Below are 26,065 nucleotides of genomic sequence, written 5' to 3' on the forward strand. Positions count from 1 at the left end.
CCGGCGGCCGCCAGCACCGCCCCCCCGAGGGGCGCCTCCGCAGGGCGGGGCCGGCTCCCCCCCGCGCGGGGCGGGACCTCCCCCCTAGCCACCGCCTCCCCCTCCCGGGGCGCGGCCTCCGGATTGGCCAGCCCATGTCACGTGGCCGCACCTGTCCCCGTTTCCCCTCGCACAGGCGCTCGTCCGCTGCCCCCCGCGTGTGGGGGAGCTGCGGCCGCGGCGCGGTGCCGCCCGCCCGGGAGGCTGGTTAGTGCCGGGGAGCCGTGCCGTGCTGTGCCGTGCCCGGCCGCGGCATGGCGGAGAGCGGCGCCTGGCTGCTGGTACTGAGTTCCGTCTTCCTCTGCAACGCTCTCAAGATCCTCTTGCCCTCCTGCTCCTCCATCGTAAGTGACGTCACCGCGCCTGCCCCGCCCCACGCCGGGAGGGGGCCGCCGCCGTTACCGCATGGGGGCCGCGGCCAAGCGCCTGCTGCCTTCCTCCCTGCTCCCCCGGCCCGGGCGGTGCGGCTGCCTCTGCCCGCCCGATCTCTGCCGCCGTGCCGAGCGGCGGACGGGGAGGGGGCGGTGGGGCCGAGGCCCGAGCGGCGCGCCCGGGGGCTGGGGCGGTGGCGGCGCCTTTTCGGCCGGCACCCGTGCCCGGTGAAACCCGTAACCCATCCCCAGCCGTGACCGGCAGGGCCTAGTCCTGCTCCTCGCCTCGGAGGAGGAGAAGCAGGAGGGGCCGGTGCTGGGAAGAGCTGGAGCTGGTGACACCTCATGCCGTGAGGGCGGGTGACTCTAGCAGAATCTGTCAAGCTGGTCTTTGAGGCAGAGCGCTGGGTGACAGGCGGCTTAAACGATGCTCCTGAGGCTCTGGTCCGTTGGACGTTGCAGGGGACACAAAAGACAACTGGGCGCAGCCTTCTGTGTTTTCGACAGATGGACACGTCTGTTGCTGAGAAGGGAGATCAGCGACTACAGAGGTTAAGGCGTTGGGCATCATAGGAGAGAACCTCAAGTGGCAATCACTGAGCAGGGTGCCCCCTGGTCTGACCTTAAGCGTTTCTGTGGAAGCGTGGGTAACAGACTTACGGACCAACAAACTCGTGTCACTGCCAAATACACTCACATGTGAGCAAGTGTGCCAAAATCCCCGTCTTTCTGCTCTTCCACGAGAATAACTTCATTGTCACGCCCCTCAGTGCACACTGTTTGATGATGCATAAAAATCCTTTACAACGTAAATTACTCCTAGAAGTTTGGGAAGTTGGACTCAGTGTTACTGTAGATGACTAGTGAAAAAATTTCTGCTCAACGTTCTGCTGTGGTTCATGATGGGAAGTAGTGTAATGTTGCTGTTGATTGCAGTACTGAGAACATAGTTTGTGGGGAAAAAAATTACACGTGTCTTGAGAAAGTTAGAAAGATTTGCTAAGGAACAGCAAGAAAAATATTTTAGGTTCTTTGTATCTTCATTTCTATGGTAAAAAAAGAGTTGATTAATCAACAAGCAGGTGGTGCTTCATGAAAAGAACGTAAAAAAGTAAAAGAAAGGGAGAAAATGCTAACGTGACGACCTTTTTACATTTCAGTCAGAAGGAAATTATTTTAGCCAAGAAACCAATAGGAAGTTATAAGAAAACCACATTTAAACACATGGGCAAGATGTAAGAAAAATAACTGATGCAAATTTGTGTTTCTGGTTTTGCGGTAGTGGGAAGATACAGCACTAGAGGGATTCCACCTCTTAGCCAGTATGGCAATTTGTGCATTTCTAACAGCCCAGACTAGGTAATCTATAATCGAGAGGAGTAATTCCTGACTGGTGAGCTGTGCATTATTGATGAGGTCTAAAATTGGGCTTCAGTGAATAAAATTTCCACGTTAACTAGTTGAGACCTTCGCTGAGGCTGCTGGAGCTGGAAGTGGTGAATGGGTAAGGGGCATCATTGGAGCTGGAAAGAGTGGTGATGAAAAGGAGTGCTTCCCTGGTCCTTCCTCTCCTGCACGCCAGGTGCTCATCGTCCAAGCAGCGCATGATGAGAGTTGCAAGGAGGGAGGACAGCAGTTCAGCTCAGGACACAGCAGCAGGCAGGGACTGGGAGGTTTGACAGGTCTTGGAAGGCAAGCATCATTGAGAGTGGGGAATTTTACATTACACGAGGAGATGAACGCAGAAACCGAGAAGGGAAAGGCAGTTAACCATAGTTAGAAAAGTTGAAAGTCACTGCCCTACGGGGATGGTAAAACCCTTTTTGGCTTGCTTCAGTCAGAACAAGAGAGTAAATATTTTTTGGCTTATAGAACAGATGTCAAGCCAAGGTTTTCCTGTGTCTTGATGAAAGGGCCTTTTTTTATGAGAGGCTGTTGAATGTGTAAACAGGAGATTGTACTTTATACATATTAAAGAATATCAATGGAGTTCTGGGTAAATAACTGTTAATATTTCTTTACTTCTTAGATATCCAGATTGTTACAAAAGGATGCAGAGCAGGAATCCCAAATGAGAGCTGAAATTCAGAACATGAAGCAAGAACTCTCAACCATTAGTATGATGGATGAGTTTGCTAGATATGCCCGTCTGGAAAGAAAGATTAACAAAATGACTGACAAGCTTAAAACTCATGGTACAGTGCAATGTTTACTCCCTTTTCTAGTTTCTGAAAAACATTTTGTCGAGAGTGTCTTCAATTAAGTATATTTCTCCTCACATCCATTTCCAGTGTTGCCTTCTCTGTTTTTTTTCCTTTAAACTTTTTGGAGAGCTTCCTTTTGTTTTCCAATTTTGTGTAGTTCTGCCTACACTGACAAGGAAGTGACTTAGATTTTAATTTTTTCTTTCAAAGAATTTCCAGGGCTTTGCTGTGTAATTACGTACTCTTTCTCAGTGATACTCATCACTGAATCATGTTTTAAGTAAGTTGAGGAAGTCCTCTGCTGCGTATCTCGTATCACTGCAAAAGGATGCATTGCTTGGGTGGGGCTATTTAGTTGGTGTACTATAAAATGTTAAGATCTGTAAGGTAACCAGATTAGATCTTTCCTGATACTTTGCAACCCTGTTTGATGTTATGTAGGAGCTTCTGTGATAAAACTGTAGTGCTTTGTTTCAATTAGGATTTTATAGTAGTATATATAGTCCATTATCTCATGGTAGAAAGTACACGTAAACCTTTGGCACCAGAGCTTTTGCTCTTGCTTTTGCCCAAATTCACTAACTGATCTGAACAGGATACAAGACGGATTTGCTTTGTCTGCTTCCTCTGTGCAGAATGGATGGATGTTTATAGGCTCCTTGCTTGGAGAAAGGACAATATTTACAACTGGCAATTTTATATTGCTTTCAGTAGTATAATTCTTAACCCAATAATTTCAATTAAAATACATTTGAGTAGTTTACTTAACTAACAACATTGTTTTAGAAAACTTCAGGCCACTGTTATGTTTGAAGATGCGCTTTCTTCACTGGGTTGCTTTATATTGGTCTGAGGTCCTGTAACAGAAGGAAAACAGAAGGCATGAGGAGTTTTAACACTAAACCTGATCAAGATTCATTCAGTGAAGGAATAGTCAAAACTGTGTGCCTGAATGAAATAAGGCAAAAAGTGCATCTGCTAAAGCCATCATTCTCCCCTTTTAGTAAAGGGAAAAATTTACTTTATGCTTCATCTGAAGCAGGTTCTTAAATTAGTAACCACAGTGACTGTTCTCATTTGGGAGTAGTGCTCTTGGTTACGTGACATTTCTCTACGATATGTCAGTGTTTCGAAACTTTTCATTGTAGCATTAATAAGAAACTATGGTGTGATATGGACGTAGCACTTTCTTGCAGAAGGGTACTTTCAATATAGCTATGAGTCATTTGAAATGAGACTTTTAAACAGTGTAATGTCCTGATTTGAAGAGTCAAATATTAATAAATTACTAGTTTTGTGTAAGTATAATTCACTATTATAAATAATGCAGAGTAGTATTTTCTTTTCTTTTAACAGTGAAAGCACGAACTGCCCAATTAGCCAAAATAAAGTGGGTAATAAATATTGTATTCTACATCTTACAAGTAAGTAAATATTTTATTATGAATACAAATGACTAAACCAAATCCTCGGTAGTGTAACGGTTCTCTCCTGTGTTTATTGGCTGATTTGTCACACAGGTGTTTGGCCAGACTTTCAAAAGACTTTGTTGAAATAGAAGGGAGAGATATTGCTGATAAGGTCTGGTAATTGTGAATAGGAGTTTTGAGTTTCATTTTAGCTGTTTCTGGTTTTGAGATAAGATAGGAGTTTTTCCTAGCTCTTTAATCACTGTTTTGGGTCTGGGGTTATTATTATATATGGCACTGGACCCAGGAAAGTTCTGATCATGCCAATATATTTTACTTATGTTTTGAAAACAAAATACACTTTTGCTGAGGATGCAAATTTCCACTTAGGCCTGCCACGCATTTCCCTACAGTGCCCCATCAGATTGTCTCTGTAGTTCAGACTCAATGCCAAAGAGTTGTCCACTAATAAGGATGACTAATAAGTGGTCAAGCTGAAGATGTCCTTAGGGTAATGTTAAAGGGAGTTGGATTCCTAGCAAGCAAGGATTATGGCTAAAAACAGTCATCAGAATTAAACAATTACTATTCCTATGTTTGTCTATGCTAGATCGGAACCAGGGTCCCAAAAGAAAGCAGTATTTTCCAATGCCTCACTGTTGTCTCTTAATATTGTGTAGAAATTTAAGGCCATACTGAGTTTAAAAACAGTTTGAACTTCCTTAAGAACAATGTAAAGTAACAAAGAAACCATTCCCTTTGATTAGAATTTGTAATTTACTGTTTCAAAATAGCAGTGGAAATGTACTTTGATGTGTATTAGTATCCAAGCTAATAAAAATTTCAATTCTAGGCTGCCTTGATGATCTCTCTGATTTGGAAGTACTATTCTGAGCCAGTGACAGTGCTTCCAAGCAAATGGCTTGCTCCGCTGGAGCGCTTGGTAGCCTTTCCTACGGGGGTAGCAGGTAAGGACTGCACATTGGAAAAAAAAAATCTCAATCCCATGCGGATGCTAGCAATGTGGTGTTGAAGAGCATACACATATTAAAAGCACTGCTCCTGTTTGTTTGTTCTGAGTCCCCTAACACAGGGGGGAGTTTCAAACATTTGATTAGCTGTTCCCTGTGTATTCAGCTCTTGTTTGTTTAACTGGTGATGAAACTGGCTGTCATTTTTATTTATTCTCAAACAAAGCAGCTTTATCTATATGGAATAGACCCTGGAGCAGATTTCAAATGAGAAATATTTTTATATCAAGGAGTCCAGTGAAATAGTAGAATTGGGTTTAAAAATGGGCAAATACTTGATAGATCTGTATCACTTTTGTGTGTTTCTTAGAAATTGCTGGTGTTTCATAGTAGTGTAACTCCACAGTGATTTATATACATTCTCTCTTAGCATTTTGTCTTGTCTGTTCCCACCCTTTTCCCCATCATGCCTCTGTTGCATTTTTACCTAATTAAATACTTTTCTTTTTGGCAGTTTAACAAATTAATGATCAGAATGACATACCAGGTTGTAAACGCCTGTTTCTGAGTGAAAAGTGTGCTGGCTCTGTGTAATGGAATAATTAGACAGCCAGAATAACAGGACAACGTAGTGTGGAAATTTACCTTCAAGATAAAATGCTGCTGGTGAATGTTCACAATAGGCTTGTAAGTTCTAACTGCCTTAGAAGGAATTCCAAAATATGTTGTTGGAATTGTATCTTTAATAGCTGTCTAGAAAACGATTTGTATCCAGCATGCCTCCAGGGCAAGGGAAAGGTCTGCTGCTGTGCAGGGGAATAGTCCTTGGAAGATGTTCATTTGAATAGCATTTGAAGGGATTTAAAAATGTTCACTTCCATGTCTGCCTTCAAATAGCCTTTTTTGTCTTGGCTGATAATCATAGTAAAGAGTTTGCTTTGAATTCTAGGTGATGAACACAAAAACGCCTAAAAATCACCATAAAGGTAGTTTCTTCATGTGTGTGCTATGAATAGCTATGTATTCCATGATAACTACGTAGCATGATTCTATGTAGCCTGCAATACGGATGTGCTGTGTATTCCAGTCAGGCTTCACCCTCTATTCCATCATAGAATACAAATTTCTGTGCTGCTAGTTGGAATGATGGGACCCTTTAAAACAGCAATGCAAGGCCTCTGAGTCACTAGCAAAGGTCTTGGTAGCATTTTTCTATATAGCTGTACGGGGGCAAGGCGAAAGGAGTGGGGTATGCATTTATTACTTTTATAAAGACTGATTTAAATTTTGGAGGAAATTTACTTTTTACCTCTCTCAAATCTTAAATTTAGGTTCTAGCAAAGTATTCCATTACATGCCAAGCCTTTAACTTCAGCCCTTCAGACATCTTCTGTTAGTTACATAGCAAATGTTTTTAGCTGTGGGTTGTATATACCCCACTTTGGCTCATATTCGTGTTATTTTGTACTGTTCTCCCTGATCTTCAGGTTTTCTTGGAACCAGCATGGAGTTAGCTGCCATCCCTTGGAGAGAGACATTTGTATATAAAAAGAAAGATCTTTTGTTCCTGTTCACCTCGTAACTAATTTGTTCCATTTTTTACACTTCCAAAGTTGTTCTCAGATGCCTGTGTGCTTCAGGGTTATTGATGCAATGACTTAAATCATGTTTTGTATCTCTTACAGGTGGTGTTGGAATTACATGTTGGCTTGTGGTTTGTAATAAAGTTGTAGCTATCATGCTACACCCTTTCAGCTGAAGGAGTCCCACTAATCCATGGAGTCCTCAACTACATTTTCATTACCACTTTTTTAAATGAATAAGAAAAAGTAGAAGGAACAGTTGTCTTTCATGAAACTAGGTCTGAGATCATCTTTGTAACTTCATTTGGATATCAGTCAGTCTTTTTGATTTATTTTAACTTCCCTGAGTTTGTTTCTCAGTTTAGTGGTCAGTTTTCAAAGAACAGCATTGCTCTTTATAGAACCTTATTTTGTGTCTATTTCAACTAGTATGAACCATGGCAGAACCATAAGACTTTGTCATGGCATGCATTCACCAAAATCTGAAAGTGTAGCATTTGTATTTTTAAATTGGAAATGCAGTGGCATTAGGAATTCATTTGGGAGCCTTGTTGTTTCTTGTATAATATGGTAGTTTCATCCAAAGGTGGGATTGTATTTGGTGACAAGTAGTACCAGAGGATAGAGGCAGGTGGTTTGGTTGGCTTAGGGTAGACTGAATTAGTTTCCTTCTTGGTATTTTTTACAGTAGAAATTATGTATTCTTTGGCTGTCTTAGAAAATGCGTTATTGATACTACACGCAAATCAACTTTTTATCTCTTAAGAGACTCACTCAGTTGCCAAATACAGGATGGCTGGATACTTTTTCCTCCCTGACTTTTAAGATTCTTTGAATACTTAATTTTTTTCCTACTTTTACTGATAACTGACCTTTCCTTCCTTGATATTTTTTCTGCTTCCCAAACTGAGTGAGAATCACTGAAATTATTTCCATCCATGTTTTGGGAGGAAAGGTCTGGCCAACTTTCTCAAGCTCCATGTGAATAAAGAGGAAGCAGAAGGCAGTGCTGTTCCTTCAGAGGACTGAATTTCTAAAGGCTTTAGCAAACGTTAATGACGGTCCAGAATAGCCCGAAAAAGCTATGTAAATGTAAGAAGGCAAATTAGCGATTCAGATGTCTAAAGTATTAACAGAATGGTAGCAAGCAGGAGGACAAGGGAAAACAATTTTCTGTTTAGGAGTAAATCCTTCTTGCTGTATTTAGGTACAGGAAACAGCCATGGTATTTTGAATTTAAAGGAGAACAGAATTCTTCCTGGTACCGTGCCTGTGGAACAGTGACAAAGTTGCATTAATCTTCCATGCCATGGTGATCTGTGACCCTGTTGTTGCTGCCCCGTAAGACAAATGAGTGGGTGTATAAAGTTCTTGTTCCACACCTCGTTTTTTCTTTGACATGAACCTGAACAAAGCTGACAGGAACACCTTTCCCTCTCTGCAGGGCTTTGGCGATTCTGCTTCAGCTTCCCTCTCTGTTCAGTGGAATGTGTCTGCTGTGTTGTTTCAGGTCCTTTGCCTTCCTGCAGGAAGAAAGGTGCTAGGGCCCCTCCATAATTAGCACTGCGTTTAGAAATCAGTTCAAAAGGTCATGATACATTGTGTGGATATATGCCTGAAATATTTTTTAATGTTAAATTTTTCAAAAAAATGTTTATATTAGGGATTACATTTAGCCAACATGGAAATAGATGCAGTAAATATCATCAAGAAAAAAATGTGTTTGAATGTTATGTATAATTGTTTTTTTATTAAAAAAATAAAAGTTTTTCAACCCATCTCAGGTTTTCTAATCTATTTTTCAATGTTAATTAGAGCTTTCCTAAAAAAAAAAAAACCACCAAAAAATAAAACCAAAACCCAAACCAACAACCCCTCCCCCCAAAAGGACTAATTTAATTTTTAAATTTTTTCTGTATTCGGGACAGATTATTTAGCAATGATAATGACATATTTCTGAATCTAAAGATGTGGCTAATGGTACTTCTGCTTGGCTTGTTAGGGAGTATAACACAGTAAAGTCAAGAAAAGCTCATTTAAAATTTTCATGGTGGTATCTGCTGTTTATCCACACTTAGCACGGGGTCACTAAACACCCAGTTTGTTGGCTGCTCTAGCCAAACATTTGGGCGAGTACAGGCAAAAAGGCTTTTGATCCCCTCATCCGTAGAAACAGGAGTGTTGGCTTATATGCGCTTGTTTGCATTTAGCTTTGGGACAGCAGTAAAGACATTGCAGAAGTATGAGTAGTTTGTAGAGGAGAAATACCTCCTTTTCTGACTACACAAAGTCATGCTTTGAAACCTGTCCACTGAATTTCACTGCAAGTATTTCAGATTTAAATGTCCCAATCACCTATAAAAGCTTTCTCAGTATAATTTTTTTAAGGATTTTTAAGTGCTACTGCCTTTTAAAATTAATAGAATATACATAATTTTCTCTTAACTTCATTTTAGCAAGCGTTTCATGAATTACTATGAAGAACAAAACATAATCCTCCTACCCTTGCTTACATAACCTTAAACGCAGGATTTTTAAAGGCTTTTTGAGAGCTGGATATGCCTGACTTCTCCTAAACAATAGTTTTCTCTTGCACATTCATCTTTGGATGTCAGCTGTGGAAGTTACCAGGCAAACGGCTTTGCTAAGTTCTAACAGTGGAAAAGAATGAAGCTTTAGAGCTTTGTAATGCTAGTGAAAACAATGTAATAGCAAATTATTTTTATTGTGTATGAATTCTGGAAGCTATTTCAGGAGTGAAGAAAATAAATTATTTTCTTCTATTGCATTGTTGGAACTAACGCAATAATGAACCTTATGAAAGCAGATTGCTCACTTCAGCTACCTAACAAATAATCAGCTTCACAATCCAAATTGCAGAGGGAATGTAAAAAACCCGGAAATTACAAAACAAGGACTAGGACACCTGATAACAGGTAAAAATGTTGTCATTGTTAAGGCATTCATGGTAAGACACACAGGCATGCACATGCATGCCCATGGATCAACAACAGAAGAGTGGGGGTTTTGTGACAACTGATTTGACTATCATTTTGGAAAAATTATTGAAAGAAATGGTTGGTTCTTGTAAGATTTAATATGCATTTAATGAAGGTAAACCCGTTACTTTTAAAAAATGTTTTAAATGATCCAGATTTCTAGATGAAAGATAAGTTGATGTACTTAATTAAATTTATCAAACAAAATAATTAGTTTGTGTATTCTCATGAGGTTATTCATGATGATGAGTGTTAGATGCTGGACATCATGAACTAGTAGTGGTGGTTTGAAATGTGGTTTGTGTAATCCTGCATCTTTTCACTTCCTTTTCTTCATTCCTCTCATGTTAGAACTTGAATGGTTGTCCCTTCAAACACAGCCTGGTCCAAAGAGTTCTTTCATAAGACTATTTCCTTTCAGCAAATGTTATATGAGCACAGCCTTCCACTTCAGTGGAGCTGTCCTTCTGCCTTGGTTTGGTATCTTTACCAAAAGATGGTTCATACAGCCCAAAGGAATTTTTCACTTTTGATTCAGCTGTTTCACTGTAGTCCTGACCTGCATGTCTATGGTTGCAAAGACTGCCTTTTTTTGGTTTTGTATCTGATGTAAGAGGCCCATGATGCAAATTATCAGTAGCTTTGGGGGGTGGGGGTGTCAGCCTAATGGATGTTTTGTTTCTTGGACCTGGAGTTACACATTTACTCTCTGCCTTCTCACTGTTATTTAGTTTTATTTTTTATTTAGCTTTTTTTCTTCCTTTTCATATTCTTCCACTGTATCTTTCTCTTGACAGTTATCTTTTACACTGTCACTTTGAGGAGTTTGTTCAGTTTTCATCAGTTTCTTCAGCTCCTGTTTAAGCAAATCTGTCTTTTTTCGCTCTTTCATAAATTCCAAACAAGTGTATTCTTCTGTCAGCAGTCTACTCTCTCTGAAATACTCTGAAATGAAATATTGTGGGGTTTAGGAATGTTATTAAATTGCCTAGGAATAGAAAGAGTCATGAAGCATTAATGAGAGCAAGTTTCACTTCCTTTTTCATTGCCTAAATTGTTGTTATTGATGGTATTTCGATCTTGAGGGTTATGACAATGCTATTTACTAGTAAGTAGAATAGGATGGAGCAAGATTTAAACACAATCACTGTGCCACTGAATATAATCAGTAGTGGCTAAATACAGGGCCAGAAAAGTCACATACAGTGCAATGAAGAGACCACATGAGATCTGACCTCTAATTGTCATTTTCTTGTTTTTAAATGGAGCTTAAATGTATGTATGATTTTCTTTCCCTTAACCGACAGCACAGTTGCTGGTTGCATAGAGCAGAATATACACAGAATGGAATATACAACTCTAACCTATAAATGAGTTTAGTGGAAAAAGGTATGTGTATACTGAATGCCTATAGTAAATATTTCCCTGCTGTAGGAGATAAATTGTAAAAGGTTCTGTGCTTTGGAGGGACTTGAAAGACTACCTCCAAAATGAGATCGAGTCCAAGCTTAAAGAAGTATGAAGTTGCAGTACGTCAGTCTAATATCAGCAGTGGGAGAAAGCTGGAAGAGAGTCTGGCAAACAGTGAGGAGAGAGAAGATTCACAGGCAGAATCAGAAGACTTGTGTTTTCTGTCAATTTTAAAAGGGGATTTCAAAGACAAATGTTGACTCTGGTTATCTGGTGGGATCTGGAAAGGCTGCAGGCTAGGAAGTCGGAGTACAGAACTGAGGAGTTAACACATTCCAGATAACTGGCTCTGTTACTGATCTAGTAAGTGACCTCAACAGCCTGTTTCACCTCTGTAAATGTGTGACCTGTAGGTCACATTATGTTTGTTAACATTTGTGAAGTATTTAGCATGACAGTATTCAGATCTTGGTTCTTTCTACAAGACTTACCCAAATGAAAATAACATGAATTTTTTAGAAAAAAAAAAAAATAAAGCCTTGAAAGGAATAGATGCACTGGCTCTGTTCTCTAGAATTTCTTCAAAATAAAGGTGTTTATAGATGAGTCCTTTGAATATAGCTTTTATGTGAGAACACAGTCAATGGCAAAGATTTAGATAAAATCTATTTGCAGTGATCACTGTAATGAGGAGATACTCCCAGCCCTTGAAGAGGTCCTCTTCCTTTCTTGGCAATAGATCCTGAGCCAGAAAAGTATGTTGACATCAGCTATGATGAAGATTCACAACCAACAATTTGAGATCACTGTTTGCTTAGCATGGAATTAACAAACTGTTAACTAAAGTATACTTTTACAGATAAAGCACGGACTTTTTACCAACATGACCAGGAACTGCTTTTAGAAGTACAGCAGCATGAAGATGCTTTATGCTGTGGAGCTGCTCTGCTGTCAGTGCAGCACTGCCAGCAGCGGATTTCAGTGTCTTAATACATGATTTTGTTGAACTAGTTCCTGTCAGTCAGGTGCCAGCTAAAGGCTGTCAGGCACATGGAAATTACCAATACCATTGGTTCATTCAGCTTTTGAAAACGTCAAGTGAGTTTCTGAGGAAAATGTTAAAATATACCTCTACGTGCTCTACTAAAAGTTCCTGGCTTTGGTGTTTTCTTGGTCGATTGCTTTTCTGTTCTGCATTGGGCATCCATGTATGCTTCATTTGATTCTTATCTTCTAAAGACTTTTTCTCCTATAATTGGTAATTAAAGGTACAAATAATGAGGGAATACTTGTTTAATGACTTTTAAAAGTGCACAGTGCAAAACTTATAAAAATATTAATAATTTCTATTACTATTATATTCTTATTTTTTATCACAACGTTTGTCCTGTGTATTTTCTGCAATATAATTACATTCACACAAAACCCATGTCCTAGAAAGTTAAGATGGGGGATCAGGCTATTCAGGCATGTTACTGAAACTCGGGGAATAACATACAGCTTAGCTGAGAGTTTAAACAAGGATTGGATTCAGATCTTTCATACCTTTTTTAGCTGAATTGGGCTTTTTTCTGTTTCCTGAGTTTGATACTGTGACAGCAGCAGGGATCTAAAGTTCTGTTTCTCTACTTGCACTGATCTGTTTACACTAAGACCTATTGAAAAGGACAATTGTTAGTAATACAGCAGACTCCAAAATTATATTGTAGATATAAACAAAAGCTACTTTTTGATGACTGATAATACTGGTATGTGACCTAGGATTTAAACTTTTTTTTTTGGCGTATGTCTTAATGCCCTTCCATAATGAAATTCTGCCTAATCTATAAATGTTGAAACTGGAACACAAACATAACTACCTAGACTTTTGAGCATTTTCATTTGTACATCACTAAATCATATGCTGAAGTTTTAGATCTACAAAGTCCTGTTCAGATAGAACATGTGGAGCCAGACAAATGTATGTATACCCTAGAGCCCATATGGGCTTAATTTGTGGGGTAATATTCTAACATAAATTTAAGAGGTCTGAGCTTTCAGGTTCCTAAATTCAGATCTTACAGAGTATAATAAACATGCTTGCTTTTATGCTTTCTAACTTGGTTACTCACCTTTCTCAAAGTTAGGCACTTATGTAAGGCTTTATGGAACCAAACTCTTCAGAGGAAATGCTTAACACTGAAATATCTATGCTCTTTGAAAAGACATTCCAAGAGAATGGTTGAATGAAACATTTAAAGAAATAGCTGAATGGAGATGGGAGGGGGAAGGTGAGTATATTGTTCTTTTATTCTATTTTTAGAATTAATTTTGACATGAGTACGGTAGCCGAGAACGCTGCTAGCACAGGAGCCAATATGTGAACTTACTTACCTGTGTGAACATTTGACCTTATTCCCAGTTTTGAGCTCTGAAATCAGAGGAAGAGTCTCCATAAATATGATGATTTTCAAATGATTGATGTTTGGTGGTAAAAAGGATGTTGATAACCAATCTGAGGCTTACTTTTGAAGGAATGACTGATGATGTGGAGGGAATTAATTTTCCCTTTCGAAAGGCAACCACCAAGTAGTTAGTTCAGCTTTTTCAACAAATGCCAGCGGAGCGTTCCTCGGATTCAGAACTAGGGGGAGCTGTACCTCTAGATGAGCTGGTGTGACCTTCCCACAACTAAGCAAATTTTGCTCTCATGCCGAGCTTATGAAATGAATAGCTTCATTCAATTGATCCATTTTATTTATGTACATAGAGCTTTCTGATAACCTAAGCAAGGTTACTTTCAGGTATTTATCAGGAGTGTTAAAAAATGCAGCCCCACATTTATTTTTTTCTTTCCTGCTGGGTAAAAATTCTTGCAACCTCAGAACAGAAAATAATTACTTGAAGAAGTAACTCTTAAGTCTGTTATAGGAAAATTCAAATCAATAGTGAAAAGAAAAAAGAATTGTCAGTAATTCCTGTTTTAGGTTTCTAAATCAACTTTCCATCTAAATCTTTTCCATTAACCGGCAAAGAATGAAACCTTTATTGGCCAAAAATACCAAAGGATCAGACAACTTTGAAGCTTCTTTGTTACAAAATATCAGGTCTCTCTCCAACTAAGCTCCCTTATCTTGCTTAAAGAAAATAACTTAAATAGTAAACAGTGATTTAAGTCCTGTAGTTTAAATAATAATATTGTACAAATCCATATGTGAGTAAAAAAACCCACAGCTGGTTGAGTGACGTAACTAAAACTGGAATTTAAAGCTTCATAAAAAAACGTGTCTGACTTGGAATGAGAAGTAGGACTTTGTGTTTCTTAATTTTACAACTTGAATTACCAACCTTTTCCCTGTAGTTCACTTGTAATTAAGGCAGAGTAATGGATTTGCAAAGGCAACAAAGAGGAGAGAAATAAACTGACTATGATAATAGTTTGTACTGATGCCATAATTTGAAGAATTCTGTGGGCATATGCAGTATTTCCAACAGATGTGCTTGCTACCATGGAAATTTCAAGTGCTTTTCTGTACCCACATGAAGACTCCTTGAGTTTAGGAGCAAGAATATCTGACCAGTATTTTAAAGATGTGCTTAATCCAGAAAAGTCAATGTTCAGATCATTATCCAGAATCAAGGGTGTAAGTTTGTTGTGCAGTAAGCACTCCTTTAGGATACTGACAGCATGTTTACAATCCTGAGTAGGAGGCAAAACATTTTCAATATGGGGAAAGAAAGTACTTGCAATCTGTTTATTTGTTTCTGTATAAAACACATTTATTTGTAAATTATAGATACTAAAGCATATGACAATGAGAAATTTCTAAGTGCTTCAAGAAAACTATCTCCTTCAACATCTTTGTCCCAAACAACATTTGATGAATATAGTGAGTGCATTGGCAGCATAAAAGTTCTTGGCATGTATGATTTGTAATTGTTGCTCCCTTCAGTTCAAGGGCTGGCACCCACTTCTCTGAACACAGGCACCTCATGCTATTTGAGATGCCCTCAAGTATTCAAGGTATCCACATAAGTCTGACCGATACTACGCAGCACCGATGGGATGCCTGTGTCCTGCTGGAACAACAACTGCAGGGCCAGGCAGATGCAAGAGCATCTCAAATGGCACTGGATGCCTATAATTAGGCAGCTGAATCCCACACAAAGTTGCAGCTCCTGGAACATTTGACAGACAAGACTGCATATAATAGATACTCCTCCCCAATACCTGTCTGAGCATCCATGTGAAAGAAATACTCTTTAATAAAGAGCTTGCTTTCATGATAGACTTTTCTGTTGTTCTTTTCTATTATTCTATTACATTTTTCTAAATAACATTAATTCTGTGGATATAGCTAATTGAGAGGATATACAATAACTGGGTTATGAAGATCTCTGGTTGCCCATTTAAGTTTACTTATGCTAAAAACCAAAGGACTACGAAGGATAGACATTCTCTTTTCACAGATAAGCTGACAGTATCATCATCAGACTCTCCTTTAAAATTCCTAAACCTTGTATCTGAAAATTCCTCTTCTCCTTTCACCCCAACAAAATGCAAGTTGTAGGAGCTTCAATAACGGACATTGAAGCATCTCTGCTATTCGCAAGTTACAAGGTCTAAGGATTTTAAAGATGAGAAAACAGTTTTTAAAGACACAATCAAAGTCATTATTTTTGCTTATATAAAAGCACTTTGAAAGTCTGTACTAAAACTAGGAACTTGCTACAGGAGGGTTGTTTGTGAGGTGCTTTGAGTTAGCAAGCCATGTGTGGGTATTCTAGGTCTACAATGGCCACTTCTCCAGGCCAAGTCAATGGCAGCTCAAACAAAAATTAGTCTGCAAAGCTTTGTGTATTGATATCTTCACTTTGTAAAAAACAAATAGGCAAACAGCTCTTGATGCAAACAGACACAATAGCAGCACTACTTCTGTGTCATTGTTAGTATACTAAAACTACACATGCTAAATGCTATCCATGATGACAATTGGGTTAAATGTTAAAAACAGGTCATATATTTGTATTCATAAAATAAATGAGCAAAAAACCAAGCAGCTGTCTTTAAATTACATGTAACAGAATACTTTTAGCTCATATGAAAGTACTATATTGGCTTTTATTTTGGGATAGACCTCCCAGTCATAAATCAATGTAAGTTTCACGTAACTAAACAAAAAAAGGAAAATTAATACACACGTACGTTTTTCATGAAGTACTGGATCACTTTTGTCTTCTGGGATTTTAGGCATCCAATTTGAATAGATATTTTTTACACAAAGTTGCCGATCCTTTTCCTATGAAGAAATAAACACGATTAATATGTGTTGAGGATTACTTTTTACCAACTTACTTTTGCCACATTGGGGAAAACTGTCAGTGATTTTGCTTTGTGCCAGGCCATGTGGTGCCGTCGGCATTTACATAAATAGGATTTGTCAATTTCTTTCAGAAGCCAAATCAAAATTCTCCCTTTTTAAGGCTAAGAACACATCTGTACACCTACATGATCTTTTTCGTAACACACTCTTCAGAAGACTAATTCTTCTTTAATGAGTTTTTCATTTGTTGTTCTGAGTTATTTTTTTTAGACAGTCATTTTTGCCTTTACTCCCTGTTTTTAAAATTTATTTATTCAGTGCCTTTGGTTACAATATGCTCAGTTCTGTTTTATTGGGAGGTGACATAAACTTCACAGGCATACGTTTAAAATTTATTTAGCAAGAGTCCTCTTTCCTTACTGAAATCTATCTTAAACACAGAACAGAGATTTCAGTAACACTCTCACCGTATCAGCTTTTAGTGTGAAAAACAGGAGCTGCATTTACTTTGGAGATACAGGTTGTCCTTAATGTGTGTCTGAATACCTTGAATGGTCTGAATTAGTCTGATGCCCAAAACTATGAAAGTGTAAGAATAAATTCTGTTCTGGCACAGAAATAAGGTTAATAAGCAGGTCCGGTCTTCTTTGTGGTAAACCAACAGGTTTTGTAAATCTAAATATAACATTAAGAGAGGTGGACACATAGAAAACTGTGGAAAACACATGAGATAGAAAAACATTTTAGAGAAAAGTTGAGAACTGTACTTTAGAATAATTTGTATTTTGGAACAGTTTTACATTAGTGTTCCTGGGACTATAATTACTCCTGTCTCCCAGATCTGCACATATAGAAGGAAATCAGACTCTGGCAGGGAAACAGCACTGCAAGTACTGTTTGGGGACTTTGATATGGAGACTGGGAAGAGCACTATACTTTTTTCCTTTCCGAACAGCTCACTGGGCTTTTGCTGCTGGGCAGCCTGGCTGCTGCCAGGTATCAGTAGGAAGGTTTCTGGACCTGATACATAAGTAAGAGGGACAAACAAAGCCCATGTACAGAAATGCAGATCTCCATGAATCATCAGGAGCTGCCTGTTCTGCCTTTCAGAATGTCTGGGAAAACTCTCCATAACAACAGATACTTGATTCTATTTAGAAATATATCCCTCGTGGGATTATTTAGAAATAATATCCCTAGTGGGATTAGCAGATAGATTGGTCAGTTCACACAGAAATAAAAAAAGTACAATTTATCTGTGTTTATATTGTTATACTTTTTTTTTTTTACTTTTAAATATACTTTTATATTTACCTGCATTTATATTGTTTCACTTACAAACACAATTTAAAGTATTAAAAAGCCACAAGGGTTTTCATGTTTTTTGGAATATGTACTGTTTTTCTTGTTTACAACTCATATGACATATCATTCATGGCATTTTAGTTTCAGTTTCTATTTAGTGTCACTTTTAGGTTTTTCTGTGTGTTTGGCTTACAAGCATTACAGTAAGTGCTAAACTGGACATACCTGTCCCAAAAATATTTGTCTAAAAACTAAGCTAGAATTTAAACAAACTGTTGAAACATTTATGTAAGTCTTTTTGCTAAGCTCTAGTTTTGCAGATTGTAATATTTGGCTCATTTTGATTTGGAAGGGTTTCTGTAAGGGAGCTCATTTAAAGTTAGTAGATGAATATACTGACCTAGATTTATCAAAAGAGTAACAAGTTGGTGTGGATTCTGTTCAAATTGTGACGCATTAATCTCTGTTTCGATTAGTTATTGAACTACTTTGAACTTTTGAAAAATAGACACTACAATAATTTCATCATATGATATTTTGTCTTTTTTTGGTAGACTATAGACTCAACTAGGAAACAAAAATCCCATTACTAAATAATATAAAAGAGGCAAAAGCAACAGCTAACATTAAATACTTTAATTTTCTTGCGGGAACAGAAACCTGTTTAAAATCTTCAGTACCTTAATTTTTTGGTGAAGAGAGTTAATTTCCATTTTCAAGTTCTTTGTAATTATCCCAGCTTCCACAGCTTTTTTGTTCTCATTTGCCAGCTGATGACTAAAGGTGCTATTGTTCAACTTCAGCTGCTTTTCTAGGCTCTTAAAAAGATTACATATTTTACCATATGGATGGTACACAGTGTGACTGTTGAAAAATTTCAGTTCTTACCAGGTTTAAAAAATAAACATAATGAAAAGTAAGCTTCTAATGATTTTATTCTATTGTAAACAATGCACGCAATTATGAAGCATCTGCAAAATTACTTTAAAAATGAGAAAACCTGGTTTAAAACCTAATTTTGCTAAACAAAAAGAAAGTATATTTGGCATTCAAACATAACAAATAAGGCTAACCTTTCTCATGGATTAATGAATACCATAATCTCTGGAAAGTTAAGACAACATTTCTGTTCACACTGAGATCTACTAACTGACTTAGTGTAAATGAAAACTAGATAAGTTATTGAGTACTTGATGAAGTGCTTTATCATCAGCACCCAGTGCCATGCACTGAAGTTATGGTTACTAAAACTGTAAGGTGGACACCCAATCCTTCATGCTCTTTATAGCTTCTCGCTAGGACTTGTGTAAATAGAAAGTTTTCAAAAGAGGTTCTGAATTTAGTTGCTAATATTTTCATTTTCTTTCCTGTAATAAACGTATTTCAGACCTAGCTTTTCAGATGGTGAAATGCCTTGTAACACTACCTGGCTCTTTATTTAATTTTATGCATAATATACCCCATAGAAAATAGAAATTAATTCCTGGAGGACAATGGAAATTTCACTCTTCCTCTTTTGTATGAAAAACTGTATTCCTGTCTTTTTGCGAAGGGTTCAATAAAAGTAAAGAAGCATGAGATATTAAAAGGAGCTGAATTACCTCCTTTTGAACTCCCACCAGGCTTTTACTACAGTTGCGTAATAAATCAACAATAGAATCAATCCTAAAATCTAGGACACTGGACTACTGCTTAATTCAGCAGATGCTCTACAGCCAACTACAGTGAGTGACAGTAATTAGTGAACAGGAGATATAGGCATGTCCATATTGCCCACAAGCACTATGTAAAAATAACAGTGCTAGCTCCAGATAAGTCAGCTTTGCTTGTTTAAGGAAATACAGCAGCAGCAGCCTGGTGGTCTCCATGTATGACTAATCCTGTGCTTTGCCGTGGTAAATTCAGGTCCGTGCTATTGTGGCCAGATGACCCAAGCAAGCCTGGATACCCCATGCTGCTGGCAGGGAGCAGAGTAGATACTCTGCTGAATATTGCTCTCCAACTATATACTGTTTCTGACCTAACAGGGTTAAGGCACATAACTTCATTCCTAAAAGATCTTTATTCCCAGACAATCTACTCGTACATTTCTGCCAGATTTTAAAACACTGGAAGGGGGTACTACTGCAATTTTTAGTACCTTACACTCAGGGACAGCACTGGATTAAAAAGAATGTTCAATGCTACAGGATTACATCAGGTTTGTTAATGTTAACAAGAAGCAGCTAAAAACTTTCCACTATTCTTGCACAGAAACCTCTGCTATTATTGTTGAACAAATACAATGGTATGCACATATTACCTGTATTCTCTTATCATTCACTTCGATTTTTTCTGTAAGGACTGACAATCTGTGCTCAAGTTCCTCTCTCTCTGCAAGAGCTTTGTCTTCTGAAAGCATGTGCAAGGTCTGCAAAGCATCTTTAGCTTTTAGCAGCTCTGCTTCAACTTTTCTGAGCTTCCTGGATGTCTTTCTCTCATCCTCCTGAGATGTCCTCAGGAGTTTCCTTAAAGCTCTCACCTCATTATAATGACTTGCTAAAAGATCCGGCAAGTTGTTTTGTGAATTTTTGTATCTACCTATTGCTTTCGAGTGCCGACACTGAAGCTGTTTCAAAATATGGTTTTCTAAGCTTGATGCTTCTAATTTGTGTTGTAAAACAAATATTTCATTCTTCAACTCTTTAATTTTGTGAAGTCTTGCCGACGATATTTGCTGAGCCATTATATTTTTTTACTGGGAAATCATACTACTCTGCAGGCTTAAAAATGAAGAATTCTGTTGTGGTATCTTCTCAGCCGGGAATTGTTTTCCTCCTGCATTCAGACCAAAGTAAACCAACACTGATATATAGCAATCATTTGAGGCAACAAAATCACTGTATGTCTTTACTGCTCACATAAGCTCATCTACTGGTCTTCCAAGCTACTTAACTGTGGTATATTTGACAAAATGTCCAAGATCTATACTAAGACTACAATGTTCAAGTATTTCACAGATAAAGCCATTAAAGACTTCATATCTCTGTGCATTTATGTGGCTGCACTGTGCTGTAGCTAACTAGGTTTATAGGAGGTCAAGGTTCCTTCTTTTCATTCTCTCAAGCCATTTTTGTTCGAAACAGCCACCATGCTCACTTTCCATTAATAAGGGTAACTACATAGATGGTGTCTTCTAAGGCAAACAGCAATAATACTCTGGGAATAACTTGGTAAAGTATGCTCATGTTAACACCATCAATGGAAATAAATCTTCTTTCTGTAAATCATGCAGTTCACTAATGTAGGCATGATCTGGAGACTGATGAACTACATTCAGTCCATCTAGAAAGATTCCCAAGAGGGAGCACCTACACTTTGAATAGGGATGTGATAGAAAAAAACAACATTGTAATCTACAGGTATGCAAGAACTCAAAAAACAAGGTGATCACAATAGCATATGGTTAAATTTCTCTGCAGCTAAGATTTCTACCCAGCTTTCTGGAATTTTCAAGTCAGCTTTGAGTTGAATTTTTAAACCTTAAATGCTTATTTGTATAGAACTGTTATGCAGTTGTGTATACTGTTTCTATAAGCAATTGAAAAAAATCTTTATAGGCTAGCATTCCAAGTGCATTACTGCCACTTGCTCTTCTTTATGGCCAGCATCTGAGTGAACAACTCTAACTTTCCTTTCCTGAAACATAATTAGAATTTGAAAATAGCCAAGACTCTAAATCTGAGTGTGTTCCCCTTTTTCAGGCATATATTCAATTTCACTATAGCCCTCGACATTTCACAGTATTTTGCTAGAAGCTTTTTATAATAATTTATAGATCACATAACATTTTGTGGATAAAATAGACAAGGTCCTAACCTAAAAACACCAGAGGAAAAGGACAGATCTTTTCAAGCACTTCTGTTGAATTTAATGGTGTTCTGCACAGAAACTCTGCAAGAGCAGGCCCCAACCAGCATACTCCACCGCAGATGCGAAGCAACATAAAATTGGTGGTAGGAAAAGTAGGGTGGACATTGCCTATGGCACCACCACACCATGGCCTCCTTGCTTTCAGAATAGTGGAAAGCCATGGAAAGAGTGTTATCGAAGAAGACATAGATGTTTGGGGCAGTGGCTTCAGTGGGGAAAGGGCTCTACCCTGCAGCAGCAGCACCTATTGCTCTCCCTCTCCTTCCCTGCTGGCAGCAGCCGCACCAGCCTTCCTGTTCTGCGCAATTTCAGCCCAGCTCTGCTCCTCCCCTTCTCACAGCAGGGGCTGGAGTCGGGCCTGGGCCGGACACCCATGCACCTGGTGTGCGAGGCAAGCAAGTTATAAGAGGGTATGAAGGGGGTCGGTTATACAATTCTGTCTGTCCTTTGCTCTTATTCCTGTAACACCTGATTCACACCACTATTTCAGGATACAAAGTGGATGGTCTTTGTTCTGATGGCCCTGCTGACAGAGAGAAAGCAGAGGCAAGCTGGTGGGACCTCGCTCATACAGAGAGAGACATACAAGGTCAGACAACCAAGGTCAATGTGATAGCAAAAGGAAAGGATAAAAAGAATCTGAGATTAGGAATCAAAAGGAGGAGAGGCTGTGATTTGGGCAGGGCGGGGCTGGGGGGTTTTGCATATGTTTTAAATGGATTAAGAAAGACGATCATGGAGGTTGAAGTAAACAAAAGAAATTGCAGCAGTCAGTTGAGGTCATACATGTTCAAGACCTGCAGGGAACAAAATTAACAGGTGCTGTGGAAAAAAGTCACCAGAGGTAAAAACCAAAGTAATTGGAAGGTATGCAAGCTTGTTTCCTCTTGCATGTACCTGCATATTCTCTGTAATACAACTCCACTGCAGGAAGATTGCAGTATGACCACAAATGTTGTCACACAAATATTTGCAGAGTAAGAACCACTGTTACATTACTACTTTATTTTGTCAGAATGGAATGAAAGGATGCAAAAGAAACAGGCAAAATACTTTCCTGCAAAAGCTCACAAAAATTCTACAAACATCTGTAAGGGGTGAAAATGTAGATTGTAATTGTGGTCCTGGGAAACTGATCATTTCAAGTAGCCATGAACGAGCAAAAAGAACCACTTAAAATATCCAACACAGATACTAGCCAATAATGATTCTTCTGCTAAATAGATTTACAAAATCTGGTTATTTTTGCTGGTCTGCTAGTTTCATGCCAGTATGACTTTTTGACAGCAGCATGTAACTTACATAATAGAAGAGATAATTAGTGTTTTCTCTCTCTCTTTTTGGTGGATTTGCATCTTGTAGGTTTGGTAGACGTAGATGAAATTTTGATGCACAGCAGGAAAAGGGTCATTGGTTTTACACTCATTTTTTGAGGTGGCATAGTGGGATCTAAGAATGTATGGGTCTAGCTATGAAAACATGGAGACATGAAGAGATTCTTCATTGTCAACATTTATGTAAATGGAATACACTTGTGCTGTATGGTCTTTCCATTGAAGCACAAACTTAATTTTACATGATGCACCATGACTAAGCTAGCCTAAACATAGCTTTTTTTTCTCTCAAAACTGACACTTTTGTGAAGACATATAATTTTTGAGTAACATTACTCAGGAAAGACTTTTTCATACTCATCATGTGATGCGTAGTCTAAAGCAGAAATTGCAGTATATGTGCGAAAGCCATTTTCAGTTCCTCAGATTAAAATTGAGGAATAGGGATTGTAAGGGTGCTTCCACATCTCAGGTGATCATCCTGTCTCTAGGATTGCCAAGGACTGTAAAATAACACAATAGGAAATCTCCATCTCTCTTCCCTCCCCTTCCTAGCGTTTGAAACCTGATTTATTATTTTTCTTCAGTGAAAAACTGTTTCCCCTGTCTTCCTAATTACTGAAAAAAATGCCAAAGAAAGGGAACAGCTATATTTCTCAAGAAAGCCTCATTTTACTACCAACAGAAAACAAAGTATCTTTTTTATCATTTTGGGGGAAGATAAGCTGTCCTTTTCCCTTCTTTTTCTTTTTTTTCCTTTTTCCAGTGTTTTCTTCTTTTCAGTTCCTGATATTTCTAAGTGTTTGATGTTTCTAGCTGTTTCAGAGCAAGTCACTGACAAAGCCTTTAGTATATTTAGCATGAGAATTTTCACTTCTGTATTCTCTACTGCATCACCTACAATCATTACCTCTGCTACAGCTGCAGCTTCTGTACTTGTATGCTTTGGGGAATCTTCAGCATCCCTGCTTTTTGTGCCACATTCTGACTTACTCTCTTCTACCACTAAAATATGGGCGAAACAATCCTCTGGAGTTCACAACTGTGTTATGGTAGAAGACTTAAAAGTTGACCTCCAAAACCTATCAGGAATCACAGTGCTATTGTTTACAGGTAACAAACAATACTAAAGAGTGTTCAGCTATATTAAATGATGCTAAGAAATACTAAGCTACCTTTAAAAAAACCCACACAACAGTCATTACTCTTTAACCCATTAAAATAATTGTGTGGTCTATAGTAAGTGGGTGAGTTTGTTTCCAGAATAAACTGCAACATGAAATATACTAGTTTTTATCTCAGAATTTTCTATGATACTGGCATCTATTTTCTAAAGATTTACAAGGTACTACCATTTCAATGGAAATAGAAACCATAGTTTACTTCCTGTAATGTATACATTTTCTCCATGATTAATGTAATTTAAAAGAAGTGTAATTGTATTTATGCTCAATACCTACAAAGTACTTTACAATATTATAAAAATAATTGTTCAAGTGTCTAGAAACTAGGTATTTCTGTATTTTTACAGTATTTTTAGATTTCCATTTATGTAAAACCATAATTTAGTCATATTTTTCAATAATTAGATCACAAAATTAACTTCTGCATTAAAACAGAAAAAAAATACTTAGCTGCCATATTAACACCATAGGTAGAGGATATAGCAGCACCTAAAGGTGCACAGTTGAGCACCTCAGAGACGAAATAAAGATTTTCTTAAACTTTTGGGATGTTGTCTATTTTATTTGTTTTCAAATCAGAATTGTTTGTAAAAACAAAAAAGCTTGCAAAATAAAACCTCACAATGTAATAGAAGTGTCTGCACAATTTCAGAAGAAACATTAGGGAAAATTTCAATATTTTTTTAATGAAAACAATTTCTTCACAGCCTAACTGTACTTAACGCATTTGTTTGCTTTTGAAAATGCTGCAAGACACTTATCTCCATGTCTATGCACCCATATAGCTTGGAAAATACCACCTATAATCCGCTGTTGTCAGAGATGTGGTCCTCTGATGAGATGATCTCATTTTGTTTGATCAGGTTTCTAAGTAACATTGCTGCTTCCTCTGGAATTGTCTTTTCTCAACAGCCCAATTTTCAAACAAAAAAAACCTCTCCTAATTGTTTAGCTTTTTTAAAAAAACATATATTTAGCATAAGATACAGAATGCTGTCTAATTTTCCATGTCTTTTTGAATATCTGTTACACCTCAGTTTGTTTCCCTACTGAGGCTACTGGAGAGTAGAACGGAATACTTCATTCTCCTGGCAGCATTATGCAAATGCTGTGGTTCTGGTAAAAATTATTTCTTGGGATATGATTAAATCCATTTGATTTTTTTATTATCACATGAAGACGACTTAGAGCATATTTTTATAGATACAGAATTCTACCCAGTAGTAGAATAAGTTGTATATTTGTGGGGGTCTAAAAGGGGCATAGCAATTATGTAATAGAAATTTAAGGGGAAGTAAAAGGTTATTTTAGTTTAGATAGATTTTAACAAGTAGCCTTCACTAAAAAAAGAAGATACTTTCAGAGCATTCTAACTCCTTTGTTGGCATTTTTTTCTTTGTGGTGGTATTTTATTGTAAATTAAATTACATTTCTGAAAGGAGAGAGGGGAATCAGATAACTCCTGAAGAAAATCAAAAAGTGCAATTTAGGATTGCACAAAATGTTCTAGGTTGAATCAAAACAGTTTCATTACTTTTCATTCCCTTACATTAACAAGTCTTCCTTGTGGAAGACCGAGGAATGCCCAGGGTCCTACTACGTTTCTCCATCTTAAGAGATGACAACTCGTGCTTTAAGATGAGGATTAGGCAAAGGCCAGCTTGGTACAACGATTTGTATTTCTGTTTAAATTTGATTTGGCACTGTCAACACTTTTTGGCCAAACTGTCTTTAAATCAAATTAGCTTGAATTAAACATAAACCTACTGCTTTAATTCGATTTGATTGCTTTAAGCTGATTGTGGGCTGAACCTCACCATCCACCTTCAAGATCAGATTTTGAGAATAAAATGGAAAAGGAGAAGACAGAAAAACAGAAGGTGAAAGACAAGAAACAGAAAAATAAAATTAAAGATATTACTATACCAGTAAAAAAAATTAAATCAGTAGCTGAAGCGGGGCTGAAATGGACCAACACCAGAAGAATGTACGTTGATGGCAGAGATGCAGGAACAAAAATAATTAGGGCTAAATCTACCTG

General features: G+C 37.9%; 2 protein-coding genes across 2 annotated transcripts; one reads left to right on the top strand and one right to left on the bottom strand.

Annotated features, from left to right (window-relative positions):
* Positions 1-126: 126 nt before the first annotated feature.
* Positions 127-8,355, top strand: GET1 (guided entry of tail-anchored proteins factor 1). The gene is made up of 5 exons (XM_055702536.1): positions 127-383; positions 2,440-2,605; positions 3,971-4,038; positions 4,877-4,991; positions 6,680-8,355. Exons 1-5 carry the CDS (start codon positions 294-296, stop codon positions 6,751-6,753), a joined length of 513 nt encoding a protein of 170 aa, XP_055558511.1. The 5' UTR covers positions 127-293; the 3' UTR covers positions 6,754-8,355.
* LCA5L (lebercilin LCA5 like) lies at positions 2,612-24,282 on the bottom strand. The gene is made up of 6 exons (XM_027804341.2): positions 19,897-24,282; positions 18,275-18,412; positions 16,172-16,265; positions 12,532-12,641; positions 12,116-12,235; positions 2,612-3,471 (listed from the first exon to the last, which is right to left on the bottom strand). Exons 1-6 carry the CDS (start codon positions 20,317-20,319, stop codon positions 3,454-3,456), a joined length of 903 nt encoding a protein of 300 aa, XP_027660142.1. The 5' UTR covers positions 20,320-24,282; the 3' UTR covers positions 2,612-3,453.
* Positions 24,283-26,065: the final 1,783 nt, after the last annotated feature.

Source organism: Falco cherrug, chromosome 2, assembly GCF_023634085.1.
Source record: "Falco cherrug isolate bFalChe1 chromosome 2, bFalChe1.pri, whole genome shotgun sequence".
Taxonomy (NCBI): Eukaryota; Metazoa; Chordata; class Aves; order Falconiformes; family Falconidae; genus Falco; species Falco cherrug.

Coding starts and splice junctions, on each gene's coding strand:
- GET1 (XM_055702536.1), top strand. CDS start 294: ATGGCGGAGAGCGGCGCCTGGCTGCTGGTACTGAGTTCCGTCTTCCTC. Junction 2,606..3,970: donor TGACAAGCTTAAAACTCATG/GTACAGTGCAAT, acceptor TTCTTTTAACAG/TGAAAGCACGAACTGCCCAA. Junction 4,039..4,876: donor TTGTATTCTACATCTTACAA/GTAAGTAAATAT, acceptor TTTCAATTCTAG/GCTGCCTTGATGATCTCTCT.
- LCA5L (XM_027804341.2), bottom strand. CDS start 20,319: ATGGCTCAGCAAATATCGTCGGCAAGACTTCACAAAATTAAAGAGTTG. Junction 18,413..19,896: donor TGAATGATAAGAGAATACAG/GTAATATGTGCA, acceptor AATCTTTTTAAG/AGCCTAGAAAAGCAGCTGAA. Junction 12,642..16,171: donor TCCAGTACTTCATGAAAAAC/GTACGTGTGTAT, acceptor CCTTTTCAATAG/GTCTTAGTGTAAACAGATCA.